The 18,365-nt window shown below is 37.7% G+C and overlaps 1 protein-coding gene across 17 annotated transcripts in view; it reads right to left on the minus strand.

The window, feature by feature from the left end:
• The window catches only part of ABLIM2 (actin binding LIM protein family member 2), a 146,882-nt gene that overhangs the window by 41,415 nt on the left and 87,102 nt on the right, over positions 1-18,365 (minus strand). For 9 of the 17 annotated variants that reach the window (XM_082051679.1, XM_082051686.1, XM_082051677.1 and 6 more), the window contains 5 exons: positions 16,880-16,938; positions 13,103-13,180; positions 8,436-8,582; positions 3,395-3,515; positions 1,557-1,655 (listed from right to left, as the gene is read on the minus strand). In XM_082051679.1, the coding sequence (XP_081907805.1) occupies positions 1,557-1,655; positions 3,395-3,515; positions 8,436-8,582; positions 13,103-13,180; positions 16,880-16,938 (504 nt within the window). The remainder of the gene's footprint in view (positions 1-1,556; positions 1,656-3,394; positions 3,516-8,435; positions 8,583-13,102; positions 13,181-16,879; positions 16,939-18,365) is intronic. The other 8 variants (XM_082051682.1, XM_082051691.1, XM_082051685.1 and 5 more) reach the window with 3 other exon arrangements.

Below are 18,365 nucleotides of genomic sequence, written 5' to 3' on the forward strand. Positions count from 1 at the left end.
CTCCTTTTGAACTGAGACTTCAATTCCATATAAAACAGCAGATTATCTATACAACCTCTGCAAGGCTCAAGATTACCTATATAGGAAAATTATAGGGGCTTTCCTGCCTCACATGAGCACTGCAAGGCACTGTAAGCAATAGCTTGCAAAATATTTTAGCTCCTTGATAAAAAAAGTCCTGCAGAATTGCAAAATATTATAATTTTGATCACACTAAAAATAACTGTTTGGGCACAAGGAGCTGCCACTTGCAGATTTTTTCCTCCAAACAGCAGCACAAAATAATTGCTGCTGCTCTGAGCAACAGCAGGTAGCACTGAACAGAAACTCATTTTAACAGGTGTGCCATTAAGCAGCTGCAGGTGGGTTTTTGAATAGGGTCCCTCCCCACAGTGAAATTATGCACTGCGGCACACTGAAGAGGTTTCTCTTACTCTGTATTTCAGGTTAGATGCTACTGTACACATTTAGAGGACAGATCAAAAAGCTGGCTGAGCAGTGCCTCAGGGAATACCAGGAGGTGTGCCAGCATCCCAAGAAAAGGGTGTCCTCCAAAATTTTCTCTTGGGGATCACATTTAGGAGACTCGAGCCTGATTCTATTCCTGTTTATACCAGTGAAATTCAACTGACTTTAGACTGAGTTGTTTCTGGGTGCATCAGGGCCCAAAGAAGATGCATTTGTTATTTTTCCAAAGGCAATGAGTGTCTGCTATTTATTTGAGTTTGCATGTCAGACCTGCTCATAAGTCTGGTTCCTGCAGAGGTTCACTGCCTTTTCTGCAATAGTTAGGATGGCAAGAAGAACAGTTTTGCTTTATAAAATCAAACAGTACATGAGAGTCAAGGAACATGCACTGAAAATGTCTGATCAGGGGAAAACGTGGTAGCTGAATTTCTTCTCTTTATGACGTTTAACTAACTAGTTAAAAAAAAAATAGCCTTTGCCTCAAAAGATCTTGGCATTTCTTTTTACTGTCTCACCACTGCAACACAGAGATCATCAAAGGTTAATATCCACAGCACAAAATACCAAGGAGAATAGATTAAATTACTCTTTTATAATTCACAGCACAGATTATTAGCTAATCAGCGCAGCTATATTGATTTAACCAGCTTATCTGGCATAATTTTTGGTAATGCTACAAATAATCTAAAGACTGTCTAAAAGTAGGTTAGGTTGAACAAGTGATCATACAGTATTGGATCCAATGTATAAGCTTGTTGCAATATTTAGTGTCATCAAAATAGGGTAAACACTGTATTTTAGAACAAATAGACCTTTAAATTATTTCCGTCCCCCATTTTCTTTAGAAAATCTAATCCCTTCCCTCCACCCTTTTGAAAAACACTTAACACTCACTGAAAAAAAAGCAAAAATAAACCAACCCATACCCACTCGGTTCTTAAAACTTACACGGTACATCAAGAAAGCACTTGCACAAAATTAAGACAAATTTTATCCAAGTGGAAGCCATGCTTGCACAGACATAAAAGTGAAGCACATCTGAATAAATCTACAGTATCACAGCACGGTTTTGCATTCCTGGACCTTACCTTTGAAGAAAGGGATGTAATGATGTCTGAATGTAGATGTAAGGCTTGGGTGTTGGGGCAGGGAGATGCAGCTACTGGTACCAAGACTCTGAGTACCAGCTGGGGGCAACAGAGAGTAAGTGAAAATAAACTATTTAGTTCACTTACTGAAAGCCATGAATTACAATGCCATCCTTTTTTTTCAGGAACATTTTCCTCTTGATGCTTAAAAAACACATAGTTTATATTTAAGACTTAATCTTTCTCTGGTTATTGCTAAAAACATCACAGTGGCCATACTATGCAGTTGGCCAAGGGACATGGACTTTCCGCAGACGGAGTATCATGTAAAATGTTGATAAGGTAATGCATCAGAAAATATTCCAGAAAAGGCACCACAAAAAGCAGAGCTGCACTCGGGGAAAATCTGCATATTCAAAAGATGCAAGAGGGAATGATATATGCTCATAATGGATCTAATGAAATGAAATGGGGAGAGCTTTGTCTCTGCTGAGAACTGTGCCACAACTGGGCCCAGTTCTCACTGCCGTCAGTGCACACTGGTAGGATTTAGTTCACAGCACACCAGGGCACTCAAGTGCATGGCTAATTTAAGCATGTGAAGAAACATCCTGAGGTATTTGAGCTCTGAAAGTTAGACACGTGATTAAGTACTTTGAAAAACATTCTCAAAAGTAATCTTTGTTTGCTTTGTTGTAATAATGTCCTAATAATATATTTTGGAGGACTAATGGCAATTATTAAAAGTGGCTATTATGATGACTATCTTCTTAATTTTCAATGTAGCTGTAAAACCTTAGAAATAATTTCAAATTTCTTTCGTCTTTCTTCCTTGCTTTAACAGTGTGCAGCTAAGCTTACGCATAACACAACTGCCAGACCTTCAGCAAAGACTAATCTTTCCCCTGTTTAATAGATCTTTGATACTCAATCTCATTTCCACTTCGTCAAAGACTTTATGTAGTATAAATATTCAGTCAATGAAAAAACTGTTCCTGCTACCCCTCAGATTTTTATTTCCACTGGGAAGATTAAAAGCTCCTAATTTTCCAAACGAGTTTAAAATTATAATATATCCCCATTGAAATTAAAAAACACCAAGACACTCATAAAAATTCTCTGTTTTTTTCACCCAAATGATGGAGTGAAGAAAAATAAGAATGAATTTTGAGCAATTTAGTTGATTGTTTCCAAGGACAAAATTCTGTACAGCACCCAGATTTTAACGGGCTTTTGTAAGGGACCCCCCTGCAAAAATCAAAAGGAGGTGGTCCCTCCTCTGTGTGACAAGAGCACCAACACAGCTACTACTACAGCACAAAGCAGCAATAAACATTGCTGTAAGCTTCTCAACCAAAGCAAGTTGGCCTTCAAAATCTAGCCATTAGAACCACTAGTCACTCCTCCAGCTCTTACACTGTGGAGAGGAGACACAGGCCATAACCTTGCAGTAGAAGAAGGGATAAGAAGCCACTCAATTACCCTCTTGGCTTTGCATGCATTCATGGCTACCATGCCACACCGTGAAAGAGCTGTGGATTGAACTTGTAGGTTCAGGTAGGATGGAACCAGGATTAAATCCTTTAAACTCTTCCATCATCTTTTTACAGACACATAAAATCAGTCTTTCTAGATGCCTATTTTAGTTTTCTTAGATGCTCATTTCTGAAGCACTTGTTTCCCTTCTCCCCATGGGATGCTCCACTCATAGTAAATAAATCACAGCAAGGAACTGCTACTCCACCTTAAACTCCTACCTAACAGAGTCTACCCTACTTACAACATAAGACAAAGTAGTGGAAAAATCTAGAGAATACATAAGGCTGCTTTTCTATTACCTGGTCTGCTGTAATGCTGAGGAGAATGGGAGGTTGGAGTGTAACGACCATAGCCCAGTGAGCCAGCAGAGCTAGGACTTGATGTCCTGTACTGCTTGAAAGATCTGTCATCCTGGTCACCCTGAGAGGAAGAGAGGAAACACATGCCATTAGGGAAGAGAAATAACTTCTGAAACAAGCAAAATATGCCTTTTTTGATGTGCCATGTAGATGGAAGCTGATATTGTCGCGATGCTCCATGCAATCCCAATAAAATGAGGTGGCTTTCAGCTGTAAGCACCTCCACTGCAGTGTGACCAATAGAGCTCTGCCAAGTATCAGAGAACGGTCATGTTCCCAGGAAAGTCAGCACATACATGAATCTAAAACAAAATATCATTTGAAAAGAACATAAGACTGTAGAATTGTTGTTTCAGGACAGAGTAATTCACTAAACATACACAGATGGGTGGAATATGTGATCAGGTTAGCATGACAGTACTATGGTCACTCTGTACCTATATGAATGGATGCATAATGGCTACAAGTAACACAAAAATCAGCATTTGTTGGCTTCATCACATCACAGAAAAGACTGTGTCTGCTGTATAAATTGCCTAGCGTACCATATTACAACACAGTGATTCACTAGCTAGGTAACAGATCGAAACACTCCTATATAGCATTAGCATTAATAGTGCAGCATTATGCAAAGCAAGTCATACAACCCATTTCCCACTAAATCCTTGGCTTCAACCACTTAAAACTGAGCCCACCCATTCCAAACTTCTCACTCTCTATAGCTAGCTAAATTACAATTGCAATTTGCACGTAATGTCTTCGTAACAGTAAAAGCCTTACAAATGAATTAGATGTGGAAATGGCTTTTTGTAAACTAGCCATAAAAACAAATCCAAATTTCTTGTTTCTTTTAAGGCAAGTGAGAATTGTCTTGAGTTAACTTCACCCCAGACTCACTGAATGCATTTTCAGAGATGGAAAATCAGGTCTGTACAGTGGTGAGTAGCATTATTGCTTTAACATCAATTTCAGAAGAAATTATACAAAAAATGGAGAACAACTGATACCTTCCAAAGCATCCAGCTTTCTGTAGGCATTCTTCCAACAACTCCCCTATGCCCAGTTTGATAAGTTTTCCTCTTAAAGTAGCTACATTATTTAATACCCACGCTAACCCTTGCAAAGAGAGTTACAAGCAGCACAGCAACGTCTCTAGAAAGTCTTGCGATTATATTTAAATATCATATGAGCATCATCTAATGGTCTACGATGTGTTCAACTGCATGATACATTGGAATTTTACTCCAACAAAAATCCCTGCAACAATCCCTGATAAGTTTGCAGATGATGATGCCTGAGCACCCAATCATAGACTCTTTAGAGAAAGACAGCAAGCATGGCAAAGCTGGATAACACGGGCATATTCACATAAGACAAATCATGGCAGCACTAACCTCCATACCAGCATCCCTTTCAGAATTTAATAGTATTGACAGTTTGATAACTGGTAGCTAATTTAAAGGCAATTATTATAATCTTCCAAAACACCAAGATTTTACATTGATTCTTTCAGACCTTACCTTTTGTGTACTTGGTGTCTCTGTAAGGAATAGTCAATTAAGTTCATGAAATCCAATACTAAATAAAGCATATTTTTCTTTTTAAACTGTAAATTAAATACTATCTCTATTGGCTGTCCTCACTGGTCACTAGTACTAAAATTTTGCAATACATGGAGATAATGGGGAAATTAGCCAGGTCTGTGATATGTAATTGAGTTACTATTTGGAAAATATGTAAAATGTTATCACTGCTCCAGTGTGATGTTTCTTGAAATAATGACTGGCTTTGATCATTAATGCGCATCAAAATACAGAGGCCTAGAAGTTCAGCTTTAACAAAATCTGTGCACAAACCGTGTAAGTTTAACTATTTATGGAATAAAAAAATAAAAAGAAAAAATAAGAGAAAGCTACACCAAGCATTAATTCAAGTCAAGTCACGCTGGCAGCTTTAAATGTAAACATAAATCATGTTAATATTTCCAAATGTAATTTATTTTGTAGAGCTTGAAGAAGTGATCACCATACAACCTTTATTTTGGAAAGCAGAAACATGGATGACAGTGGAGATAGATGCATACAGATGACAATCCAGAAGCAGAGCACGTATTCAACACAAGTAACACTGTGAAAAACATAAATTATAAACCACCATGCACTGTAGAGGCAGGAGGCAAACCCCACATTTCAGACGCTGCTGGTTATCAATATGACCAGGTTTATGCACCACAAAATGGGTCAGAAGAGAACAAAGGCACTGGGGATTACCTCAGTAGGTGTTGGAGAGAGCAACTGAGGTGACTGAAACAGCAACACACAACAGATTAGTGATACAAATTCATGCATGATGTTACTTGTGAGAAGAATTACTCTTAAAATATCAATATGCATGTGTAACACATGATACAGTTAGGAAAAACACCTGTCAATTAAGTTAGGGCAATTTTTCTTTATTCATTTGTGAATAATAAGGAATAAGATATAAATCATATAAAGCTCTTGTTGATTTCTTTACTACAAAAACCTGAAGCCTGGTGAGGTCAGTCCTGTATTGCAGAGAGTGCTGCTAGTAGAGAAACCTCCATTTAAAGCAACTGCCTGAAATGAGACACAAGCCCTTGTTAAAGCTGCATTGAAACACCTCTGAAATCTGGACTAGAACTTCGTTGCTTGGAGTTGGCTGTTTACAGGGAAAGAAAAATATCTGTACTATTTAATTTTTAATTAAACATCATGTAATTTGACAACTTGCTGTTCACTCATTTTCCTTTCAAAATTAAACACTAAGTTTGGTTAATTGAGCAAATCTACTGGAACTATTGCAGCTGCAGATGGTAGCCAGGATGCTGAAATTTGGAAGACAGGATGTTTTTTTTTCCTGGCAATATCAAGGATATAAATATTTGGAGCACCATGAAAATGCGCAGGTTGAATTGCGAGCCAATGCCATTACTCCTCTTGTCTTTTTCTTTTTTTAAAGATATTATTGAGGTCTTGCTGATACAAATGCCTACATCAGCACAGACCTACCTGAGAAAGAATTAATCTGGTGGCACAAACACTGAAGCAAAAGCAGATATGGCATGAAAATTGGTGTGTGCTTTAAAACACACCCATCCACCAAAGCAGAAAACTGGCCGGTCCATGTCAAGGCTGGTATCTTAATCAGAATTGTTAGGTAACAGACTTAGCTTAAAGCTTGCTTAAATATATCCACATGCCAGCACCAGAAGACACCCATTGCTGGGCCTGTGTAGGTTTTTGGAAGCAAGTGAACAAACAGATGCTTTCCAGGCAGGTTCTGGGCTGCTTCTCCCAAGTGAACCAAGGTGTCTCCTCCAGCCCTAAAGGAAAAGGCCCTCTTTCATGATATGGTCCCTTTTGTCTTCTGTTAAGGCATGTATTTTCTGAAAAAGGCACTGACTCCAGTTGTCCCAATAAACCCATCCTGTCACAGGATAACCACTGAGCTACTCACTGAAAGCAGGTGATAGCAGCTATACCCTTTTTGCTGGTTTTTGTTTGTTTATTTGTTTGTTTGCTTTTTCTCTTTGGTTAGTTGTGGATTTTTTTAGACCTCAACTGCAACTACCTTCTCTCCCACTCCTGAAATGTGTGATGCTGAGGTTCCCAGAGGAGAAAGAGATGCCGAGGGCAGGCAGGGGGGAAACTCCCTCCAACAGCAGCACAGACTAATGCTGTGTGCGATGGTTTTATAACCATCAGGGTGGGTGCAATGAGTGAGTCCTCACAGGAGCTGTGCAGAAGGTTGTTTAGTCTATGCAACTCTGCCAAGCCTAGTTGTAGATAGGCAGTCAAGGAGGGCCACTAGTATTACCAGCACCTACAAATTTTGATGTAGATAGGAAATGTCTATACTCCATAAGCTCAGGGCTAGCAAGCAGCTTTCAGTTTTGTGAATTCAGAAACCTAAATACCATTTAAACCCCTTACCAGATAGAATCTTAATTCTTTTAGTATGCATTATAATACACCTACTGTTGTTCAGCATTGTACAGAGAGGGTTTGGAAGAGAGTCTGCAAGATCTAACATATGTGCCACACTTCACCTGAGAGTAGTACTGAGACTTCAGTAGTAGATTAAGTGTAAAAGGTGTGACAGCTGGACTGGGGCTATTATAAACAGTATGGCTATTATTTTTTTCTACCTTGCACCTATACAGAACAATGCAGACTTCCACTCTAGACCACATACATAAATTAATACCTTGATAATATACCTAGTATATTTAAGAGGATTAATATGTAAAAAGTATCTAAAATTATAAAAGGAATCAGAAATTCAAGCAAAAGGTAGATATGTTTAGGGAAGAAAAGCTAACTTGCGTGACAGGAGTTATATACAAATACGTTTCACAAAAAAAACCCAAAAAACAGAATTAGTATTAAAAAGGTCATGTAAATTAGATTTCATTAGCACAAACTGCATAATACTAGCTCTGCATATGAGTAATTTGAAATGCATGAGCGACATGAGGATGAACTTTAGTAAGGGATAGTTGATAGAAATTTGTACATAGGAAAGTTATACCATTGTTGTGTTACCAAAATAACATGGCACACTTGAAAAAAATAAAAAAAAAATAATGAAAGACATTTGGCTTCGCTTCTGTTTTTTGCATTATAATTAGCAATGGCTCCTGTTTCCCACCACATGCATGTAGAACTCCTCTCACAGAAACTCATATTTTAATTACATGTCATCTGTTTAAAAAAAAAAAAAAAATCACGGAAATTAATTCTATAATTTCCACAAACTAAAAAGTGAAATGAATATCTCACTTGTTTTTTGGAAGGCTAAAATGCCTTGTGAATGAATGGATGACATGACTCAATCAACTGAAGTTATAAAAGTTATAGTTTTAAATTATGTATATAGTTAAGAGTGCTCAGCAACATGTTTAATGATGCACATAAAATCTCAAATTCATAGTAAAAAAATACCCATGTTTCAGTACCTCCCCGTAACTATGCCTGTCATCTGAAGAGTAACTGATATATGGAGAATAGGAGATCATATCTGGGCGGTCAATGTTATAGATGGCTTTATTTTTAGGAAGAGCAGCCAAATCCCTGTAGTCAAGAATTTCATCTCCAAGCTTTGCCTAAGAAAAGGAGGAAAGAAAGCAGTGAGAATAAGAAAGAATACAATCAAGATGTGATCAGAAAAGGACAGATAAGTATAGGTAGAAAATCATCATCAACCATTTTTTCTGCTTGTGCACTTTTAAATCTCTTACATTTACTACACAATGCAAAATATTACTGCTCTTTTCTTTTTATATACTGGTGCTTTCTACTTTTTTTTGGTCACTCGCATTTGGCTAGTAGGAGTATCATGGCATCATTTCAGTGCTTACTGCTAGCTGCACAGAGACATGCAGGACAGATATTGTGGTCTTTTTCAGGCAAAAAGCCCTTCATTTTAAAGTGGTTGTGGTGTGCAGGGTTCCCCTACCATAAGCAGTAGTGAATAATCAAATATGTCTTTCCAACACATACTCTCCAGATGCTGAAAAACATCAGTCACGTCCTTAATTTTTCCCATCCAGCTGTGTCCCCCAGCTTCATCTCCTTCCCTGACTACATTTAAGCAGCCCTTTAATTATGGATCACAAACCAGCAGATGATGGATTTGCAGCATGGTAGATTAGTTGGAAGATCACAGATGCCACTTAAGTAAAGTTCAAGTCCTTTCATGAGACTCATGCAGCCAACAGAGGGTAAGGGCTGTGTCATTGCCCATTCTCCTCTTACTACACTTATTCCAGAAGTATAATTATCAAAATGACACATTTGCACAGGTTATCCTTAGGATAATGGTAACTTGCACCAAAACTGTATACAGCATGCACTGTCTTGTAGATATGAAGACAAGTTGGCCACATTGAGAGTGGAGAAATGCGCAGTGTAATTCTCTCATTTCCGTTTCAGGCTTTGCAGAATGATCAGCTCTTCGTTGGCGACAAAATGTTGAGTGAATCTTGCTGTTCTCTGAAAATCTCAGTATGATCAGCTGTAACACTCTAATAATGTTTTCCACATGCAAAAATATGAAAGTATCCAAGATTTACATGTGCAGAGCTTAGCATGAGCTAAGAAAATTTCAACAGATTTTCCAGGGAAGTTTTCTATTACGTTAATCATATAGTAAAAATTTAGTGTAACAACTTTCAGTTCTCCCTTTTTCTAAAAAAAATGTATGAATTTGTGCAAATGTAAGCAACATGGAAAGGAGGAAGATTCCTCTTAACTAAGAAAGTGGAACAAAACCACCATAACCATATCATATTCTCATCCTCAAAACAAATGAAAAAGAGTATATGATTCTTCAGCAATCTACAGGTCTCACCTTCCCTGCAGCTAGTTTAAGAAGTTAAAGAGCCCCTTAATAAAAATTAAATAGCCCCTTAATAAAAATAAATCCCTCCCTACTGAGAAGCCAGTGGCAAGTTCTGATGCAGAGAAAGATCATGAAAAGATAAGGAGGAGTCCATCCATCAGGTTTGTTCCAAGAAGACTTGGAGCAGCATTGTACCCACCAGGAAGGCCAAGAAGGCTGTGATAATTTATGTTTTAAGGTATCCAGGTGGTGAAGCTTATCCTAGTGAACCCAAAGAAGTTCAGAATTGAGAATATTTAAACATGAATTACAGTAATTTTAGTTCCTATCTCCCAACGTAGAAGTGCAGCTTGAGATCCTCCCACCAGACTTCAGAACTGTCAGGAGTAAAATTTATCTAGTTATGTAATTCCTTTCAGTTTAAATATAAAAATGTAGGCAAATTTGGACAAAAAAACACCTTAGAGATACAGTTGCTTTCTAAACATTCCACTCTACAAACATTAAGCCTACATTGTTCTGTATTTTATTTGTTTCACCAACTTTCTAATAGGCGAGAGGAATTTAAATACACTAGGAAAGGCTAAAATTACAACTAAGAGGCTTTACACCATTTCTTCAGTAATTTGGTATTTTGGATTTTTGTCAAAACCATGCTCTAAGTTTAGAGTATCTATTTCATTTGGAATATGTAATTTTACAGTTGTATAATTGCAAATATGATCCCGTATAAAGATATAATGTGATTTCTATTCCTAGTATGAGAACATACCTAACCTAAAACTTTGCAGGGAGCACCTAATTCTCTCTTCGTAAAATCTAGCATAATAGCATCATTTAGAAATTAACTGATTTTTAAGTGGTATTTAAAACTTCAAAGGGCATTGGCCTGTGCTCTCTTTTAGTTCAAGAAAGCAGCAAAGTCTGATAGCAACAGGAGAAGAAAAAGAAGTACAGCTTTAGTAAACTGTCCATATGAACCACATTGAGGTTCAGTCAAAACATGCTTTCTTTATCTATCCCTAGCTGACCAGTCAACCATGACCCAGAAACCCATCTCCCATGAGATGGCGCATTGTTCAGAATTATTGTGTTGCTCTGACTTCGAAAGCATGAGCACCATGAATTCATGGTTCCTAAATTTCAAACATTGTCCCTCAATTCTCTTTTGTCCAACATGATACTTCACAGACCTCATGAGTTGTTAAGGTTACAGTTTTACAATTGGTTTTAATGATCTGAATCCATGCTGCTGCTTTCAGCAGCTGCCCTGTGTGCACCTTCCCACTGTGCTCTGCCTCCTACGTTAGCACTAGAAGACATGTAGATGGCTGCGTCTTTTTTTTTGCCTCTTTGGTTGGCTGGAGGTATTTCCTGGCTTATTTTTTTAGCTGAATCTGGTCCGAAATCTCGTTGATCATACCTCTGTACCCACTAGTACTAGCACCAAAGAGGAGACAGGAAGACATGGCTGGAGAAGGACTGGGACATAGGTGGGTGGCACCTTCCTTTCAGTGGCAGCATGAAATCTAGGTTTGGTAAAACCAACCACAAAAACACCCAAGACAAATCTTGAGCATGTCTGTATGTCATAACATTCCTGAAATAGAAAACAGATGCAATAGATAGCCAAAGAATTGTTTTGATAATATAGAAGTCCAATAACATGTTTTTAATTCTTTTTAGTTTCCTGTAGGTGAAAGCCAAAACAGGATTTAATCAATCTCACAGCTTGGACAATTAAGCAGTCGGAGATGAAACAGATATAGCAAGAACTGCCATGCCTCTGGGGAATCTTTTTTCATAATTGACTCATATTTGCTGGAGATCTTTATCCTTTCATAGACCCAGCTGTCGCTGAAGTATATTATAGAAACAGACACTAGAGTTGTATGCTGATGTAATTATATCCTCTTTTTTTTTGGGGGGGGGGGGGGGAGGGGGGGGGGAGGGAGGGAGGCAGTAGGGGGTGAGGTGGGGAAGAGAATGGAAGTTTGCCCTTGACTTTTAACAGCCTGTGGAGCATACTTAAAGCTTTAATCAAAAACATCAAGAAAAATAGTACCATCCAACAGGTAGATAAATGTTACTAAAAACATATAAATCTTAGAAGAATGCTCATGCCTATAAAAACAATGTAGTGGCGCATGGATGGAGAGATAGAGACCATCTGGCCAAAGAACATGCTTATATGATAAGCGGCTCCTAGCGCAATGAATTGTCCTCATAGCACTTGTTGCAATGGCTTTTTTTTTGCTGGGAATATACCATGGTATTCACCAGCACAGTACTCTACTAGGAGAACTCAGAAACAGCAATGAGTATTTAGATAAGGGGCAGTTCCTCCACTTCTAGTTCAGTCTTACTCAGATAAAGGATACGTTGTGTTCAAAATAATTTTTACTTGAAGAAAAAGACAAGTTTGGCTCCAAGGCACTCTTTTGCTTGTCTTAGTATAGCAGATAAAAGCCCTTCATCTTCATATAACCACCTCTCCAGCAGTCAATCGCATCTCCAGAAATATCCTCTGCATATGGACCTATCCCATGAGAATGACCTGCCTACCTGAGGAATACTTGGACAGGATAATACTGAAGCTCTGCAAGAGATATCTGAATGTAACGTGCCACACTTGTGGATATTTTTTACCTATTGGCAGTAGCCTTGAGAATCTGACCGTGAACATTAGCTACAGCAATTATGACAAGCAAAGTATACCCGGTATTGAAAAAAAATACTCAGCATAAGCTTGTATCATACTTGTCATTTCAAATTCTCTCCATGAGCTCTCCAGAGCTACTGCTTCTGAGACCATAAACACATCAAAGGTCCTCTGAGGTTAAGGACTGGCATTTCTCAAGGCCAGAGTCCTGCAATCACACACAAGTGTTTTCATAAGCAAGCAGATGCAGGCTCAAGAGCTCGATTTAGACAATCTGTGTTCAACTCAAGGCTTGTAATCTACCTGTGGGCTGTACTGTTTACTTAAACTTTTCTTTTTAGAAAGTGCTGTGGTATTTTGCACGCTCTAGTATAAGCCAGCTCTAGTGGCAATGTAAGTTCTATAAATACACTACAAAAATAAAAGGAAACTGACAGAATTCTGTTATGGTAAATACAGTACTCAAACATTTTAAACGTGAGAAATTCAATTCAATTTTAGAGGAATTGCCAACTGCAGTGGTTTGGAGACACTAGGTTTCCATACCATGTGCTAAACTGTAGGTGGAAAAACAAGGTTTTCCCTATCCTCCAGAATGAATTTCACTGTGAAATACTCACATAGATCACACGGCTTGGGGAACCCGATGTACTTGAAGCAGGTACAGAAATAATACTCTCAGAGGAAGTCCTTGTTTCCTATGGCAGGAGAAGTGAAACAAGAAATAGAGGAGAGGGAGTGAAAATGTAATTGTAACTTCAAAAAGAGTATGCAAGACATTTCATTTAATTTAACCTTTACCATTCAAGAATGGTATATTAGAGTAAGCTCAAAACATACAGGCATACCAATGAGTTAAAAATAAAAGAACACCTTTAGTCAATAAAATTGACCTTTTGAAAATGTAGAAATGATTTTACATATGACTTACTTTCCCCCTCACTTCAGAATGGCCAGGACAGCATTTGGGCACTATCAGGGACAAGTCAATTTACAAGATGATATTGTGGCAGCATTTTTACCATCAAACCATTGCTTCTGGAATGTGTCACACTACCATGCCATTCATTCACAGCGAATCGCACAATAACCTGCAAAGCATCCTGAATCAGACACCCAACAGGTTTGCTGTCCCCTCTCTGACTGTAAGACTAACAGACTAATTGTAATACTCAACCCATTTTGCTCTGTTTTCAGTCATTCTGGCATTCAGAGTGACAGACCTTTATTGCTTTCTTTTTGGTAGATTTCTTTGTGATCAAAAATAAAACTACACTTAAATAACAAATCGTTGTGAGACACAATGATATTAACCATGAGTCAACAGACCTGACATTCATAATTGAAGTTTAAACAAATCTTACTATGAAATCAATGGTTTTATACCCTCTTTCATCCTGAAACATTAATTCACCACAAAATATTCTTTCCCATCTATGGAAAAACCCTGTCCCTGATTCCAAAAAGTAAACATTTTTCCATGATCACCATTTACTGCCTCACCAAAGGCTGACACTTCTCACCTGGAGTTTTTTCCTGTTCAAACACTTAAAAGGATTTTAGTATTATTAAGCTGTCAAGTTGAGGTAGCATCTTTCCTATTGTTCCAGTACTTGCTTGAAGTATTTGCTACCTTTTAGAAGCAATTTGTGAATATATCTGCATTGTACTGTGTTAAGAAAACAAACAAACTCTGTGCTCACAACTATCCTTTAACTAACCCTCTGTAGCCCAAATAGTCCTATGCATGTCTCTGAGACTGTATGTGGAGATATTTATCCATATAAAAAAGATCCAGTTCAATTGTTTTGGCATGTATGACTGAGATGTTTTAATTTTTTCTCTATCATTTTAAGTGGTCAAGCACTGGGGCTCTGGACGAACTTCGAAGGTCTTGGGCGACAAGCCAAACACTGATATGAAATTAGAGTATTCCCTGAGAAATACTTGTGACTGCCATTGAGATTATTCAATAAGGACAGTGTAATTGAACTGCTCTTCTGCATAGTTAAAGCACATTGCAATTTTCTAGAACTTGTGTAAATAACATGAAAGTGTCACCAATGAAGTGATGCCATGTGCAAACCACAGTTCTTTTCATTATGTCCCTACAGGAGGCCCAGTATGGTAGAGAAAAAACCCTGAAGCAAACTGCGACATTCCAATGTTTTAAGCCCTGTTAAATCAAACAGTTTTGGATTAACCTCAGGATTCCCTAGGTGAAGCTTCAGAACTTCTTTCTGTGTCAATTCATCAAAGTGTAGAGTCCTATCCGTCTAAGGTACTTCTGCAGATTGCTTCCCTGCTTCCTTACACTATGCAGTTATTCCCCCAAATTTTGCCATTTTTCCACCTGGTGATTAAAATCTACTCATTCCACATCTCACACATGGTCTTCATACTCTGTATGATCCATTACCCCTTTTAGCATCCCCAGTCCATGTCTGCTGCATGTAATCTCCTTGCTTTTGCAATAAAAACTCACATCCCAATTGATTCCGTTGCTTCAGTTCTTTTCTCCATACTGTACATTTTTATTCTCCCATCACCTACCTCTTTTCCTTTATGCCTTTTGATAATCCTCATTCTTTCTCTTGCTACTTCGATTTCTTCTGTCTTTTCCAGATTCACCCCTTCTGCTTACAATCTCACTCAGCCATCATTTTTCTTTTTGCTGTCACTCTCACAACTTCTTTTTCCCTTCCACTCCATCTCCAAAGTTTTGGAGCGTGTTGTCACTTACTCTTTCTGCCTTTTGTCACGTACTTTAATCACATGTTGCATATATATCCATATAAATATCTAGTAAGATAACTTTTAAAAACAACAAACTGCAAAGGCTGACCAGAAAATTTCTGGAAAATTATACCCCATTCCCAACTCCACAAGTTATGTTGAAAAGTCCATTACTACTCTCTGAAACAGCATCCTTTCTTTTTGGTTTATTTTTTCAATAATGAAAGACCTCCCCAACCAAAAAAACAAAACAGAACACCAGAGGAAAACCCAAAGAGAAGAAAAAATGCATAGTCTTGGAAAATTCTTTCAGCTCCATTTTGGTGGGGTTTTTCGGTTGGTTGGTTGGGTTGGCCTTTACGCAATATCCTACAAGCACACTTTATTTGCTTTTGTGAGAAAAAGGCAGCCAGTAGGAACCCAGTACAACCTTGTCCACTGTCTGTCTTTGAAGGAGGAAAAAAAAAAAGCAACAACAAACAAACCTACTACATTTTCAATATATTACATGGGGTTTTAGCCTTGCAATTTCAGTTACTCAGCCAGAATAAAATACTTAGGAAGCCTGAAATACTGCTTAATAGTATTATGCTGAATCAGTAGCACTTATTAAACTATTTAGACAATTTAAAATATATATGTATTAAACAGTACATTTTATATTGAAACGCTACTTATTTGGTATTCAGTGATTGCCATAAAGAATATCAGAGCAATCGCTTCCCAAACACATGGGTACAAAAAATAAAGCCAAGATCTTTCAGGGCAAAGCTCAAAACAAGCCTTTTTCTAAACTGTGGTTTAGTCAAAGTTGCACTTGCTAACACACCAGATTTGTAAACACTCTTTTTATAGCTGCTGCCTGCTGTTCTGACTTGTCCCATGTGCCTTATGTCCAAGTCTCGAGGAATCAAAGCAAGGTTTTTCAAACGAGGACACCAGGGATACCACTTGCAGCATCAGAGAACATAAGAACTGAAAAACCCCATACTTGCCCTCCGCATTAAATGAGATAGTTGCATTTCAGTCCCACTACTTCAGAGATAATTTCCCCAGCTACAGATTAATTCTTCATTTCCTAAGGGCAGCTTATTCATCTGCCAGCATTGTAATTATTAAAGTTACCAGAACTTCCCCCTTTCTCCCTTGCACACAGACAGATGCACGAATCATCCAATTTAAGGAGGTACTTAAAGCCAGAGATTAAATTAAATTTGAGCTGGCTTGCCAACATTTTACAAACAAATAATAAAAAAGAAATTCCAAGCAGAGATTTTTTTTTGTAAAAACAAATAAAGTGAAAGTCCTCTGATCTTTTAAGTGCAGAACCACATAAAAAGAGAAGAGGTCATGCACTGATCACATCATAATCAGACAGAAGTTAAAAATTAATTTTTTTTTCTTATTCATATTTTCACATTTTTCGTTATTCAGCTTACACAAATAACTCTTAGGTCAGCATTCTCCTGAAGCTGTAGCTTTAATCACTAAGTAGAAGCAGAATATTTATGTTCCATTATTACATTAACGTACTGGATTTCTGTAATTTAAAATTACAGTAGTGAAAAAATTCCAATACTTCCCTCTGTGCCAGCTGCAAAAAAAGCATAGAGAAGAGAATGACAATGGAATCACACTGAGTAAAAATATGGTCTTTTTACCTTGTTTTTTTCTTCTGCCTTTGCAGCCTGTCTACAAACAGGATGCCAAATGGATGTACCTGGAAAGTAAATTTAGAGCTCTTCTTAATACAGTTTCCCAATAAGAACGTTAAAATGTTTAAAAAAAAAAAGAACTTTAAATCTTCCTATAAGGTTTTGTAAGACACAACAGCATACTGACTGATTCCCCTGCAGTCCCTATTTCACAGATACTTTCAAAGCTAGAACTGACAACTTCTCAATATGAGTAAGCCTGATCACATACATTTTAAAGGCTAGGTGCACTTCAGAAAGCTACACATACTTCAACATGAGATCAACATCAAAACCCGCATCCCAAGGAGTGTGATGTGGGATCACTGGAGCTGCTCCAGCCCAATGTCCTCCTCAGAGCAGGTCCCACTACAGCTCATGGCTGTGCCCAGTTGGGTTCTGCATATCTCCAAAGGTGGAGATCCCACAGCATTTCTGGGCAACCTGTTCCACTCTCATCGTAAATTTGTTTTTCTTTACACGGAGTTGGAATTTTCTATACTCTCATTATGCATATTCTTGTAACAGTCTGACCCAGATCATACTAAGGAGTGCACTGTGATGGAATGGAATAGCATTGTGGCATTTAACATCAGCTGAAAATCCAGTCTGCCTTTTTGAATTCTCTGTACTGATCTTGTACATCCTCTATGTTTGTTTCTCATAAGTCAAATACTAAAGAACTGTATAAATTCAGGGGAATATCCATCCTAGAGGACGCAGAAAATATAGAATGAACCATTTCACTACTGCATGTAAGTACTGAAGGGAGGCTTATGAACTTGAGAGATATAAGTATACATAAGTGTGAGGAAGAAACTTAACAGCTTTGCATCAGTCATGAAGGAAAAAAAAAAAAACACCAAAACTAAAAACAAGACTTCTAAAAAGTTGAACACAGTGTTCAATGGAAGTGGAATGTGTGTAACAATATAAAATAAAATAATTATTTGTAAATTTTAATAATAAAATACCACTTTGTGTTTATGCCAGTCTGAGCTGGGACAAGCCACAGATTAAAGCTCCACACAGTCAGCAAACGTGAGTGCACTGAAACTTCTGCCTGACTAAATGGGAAGTTGAGAACTTTTGTTTTATAAATATTTAATGTTTATACTGTGTGGAGAGCACCAAGAAGATTTATTGGAAATGCTTTGTTTTCACAGCAGTTTGATAGATTTCTAACCAGTGGATTTTGGAAACAAGAGATAAACAAAGTCCATTTCCCAGAAGACAGATGGACATCATTAGTATTTCACAAAAACTAACCCAGGTGAACCCAGACTCAAGCAGTATAAGACTATCTATAAGTAAGCACCGGATAAATCATGTTTACTAAGTTACTGAAGTTTTTTGGGACTGAGCAACTACAAAAAAAATATTTTTAGCACCTTTAAATCCAATGCTAATTTATTTTCCAATTATGAGTGTGTCTGAGCTTGCCCACGGAAAG

This window comes from Streptopelia decaocto (assembly GCF_964273445.1).
Source record: "Streptopelia decaocto genome assembly, chromosome: 4".
Taxonomy (NCBI): domain Eukaryota; kingdom Metazoa; phylum Chordata; class Aves; order Columbiformes; family Columbidae; genus Streptopelia; species Streptopelia decaocto.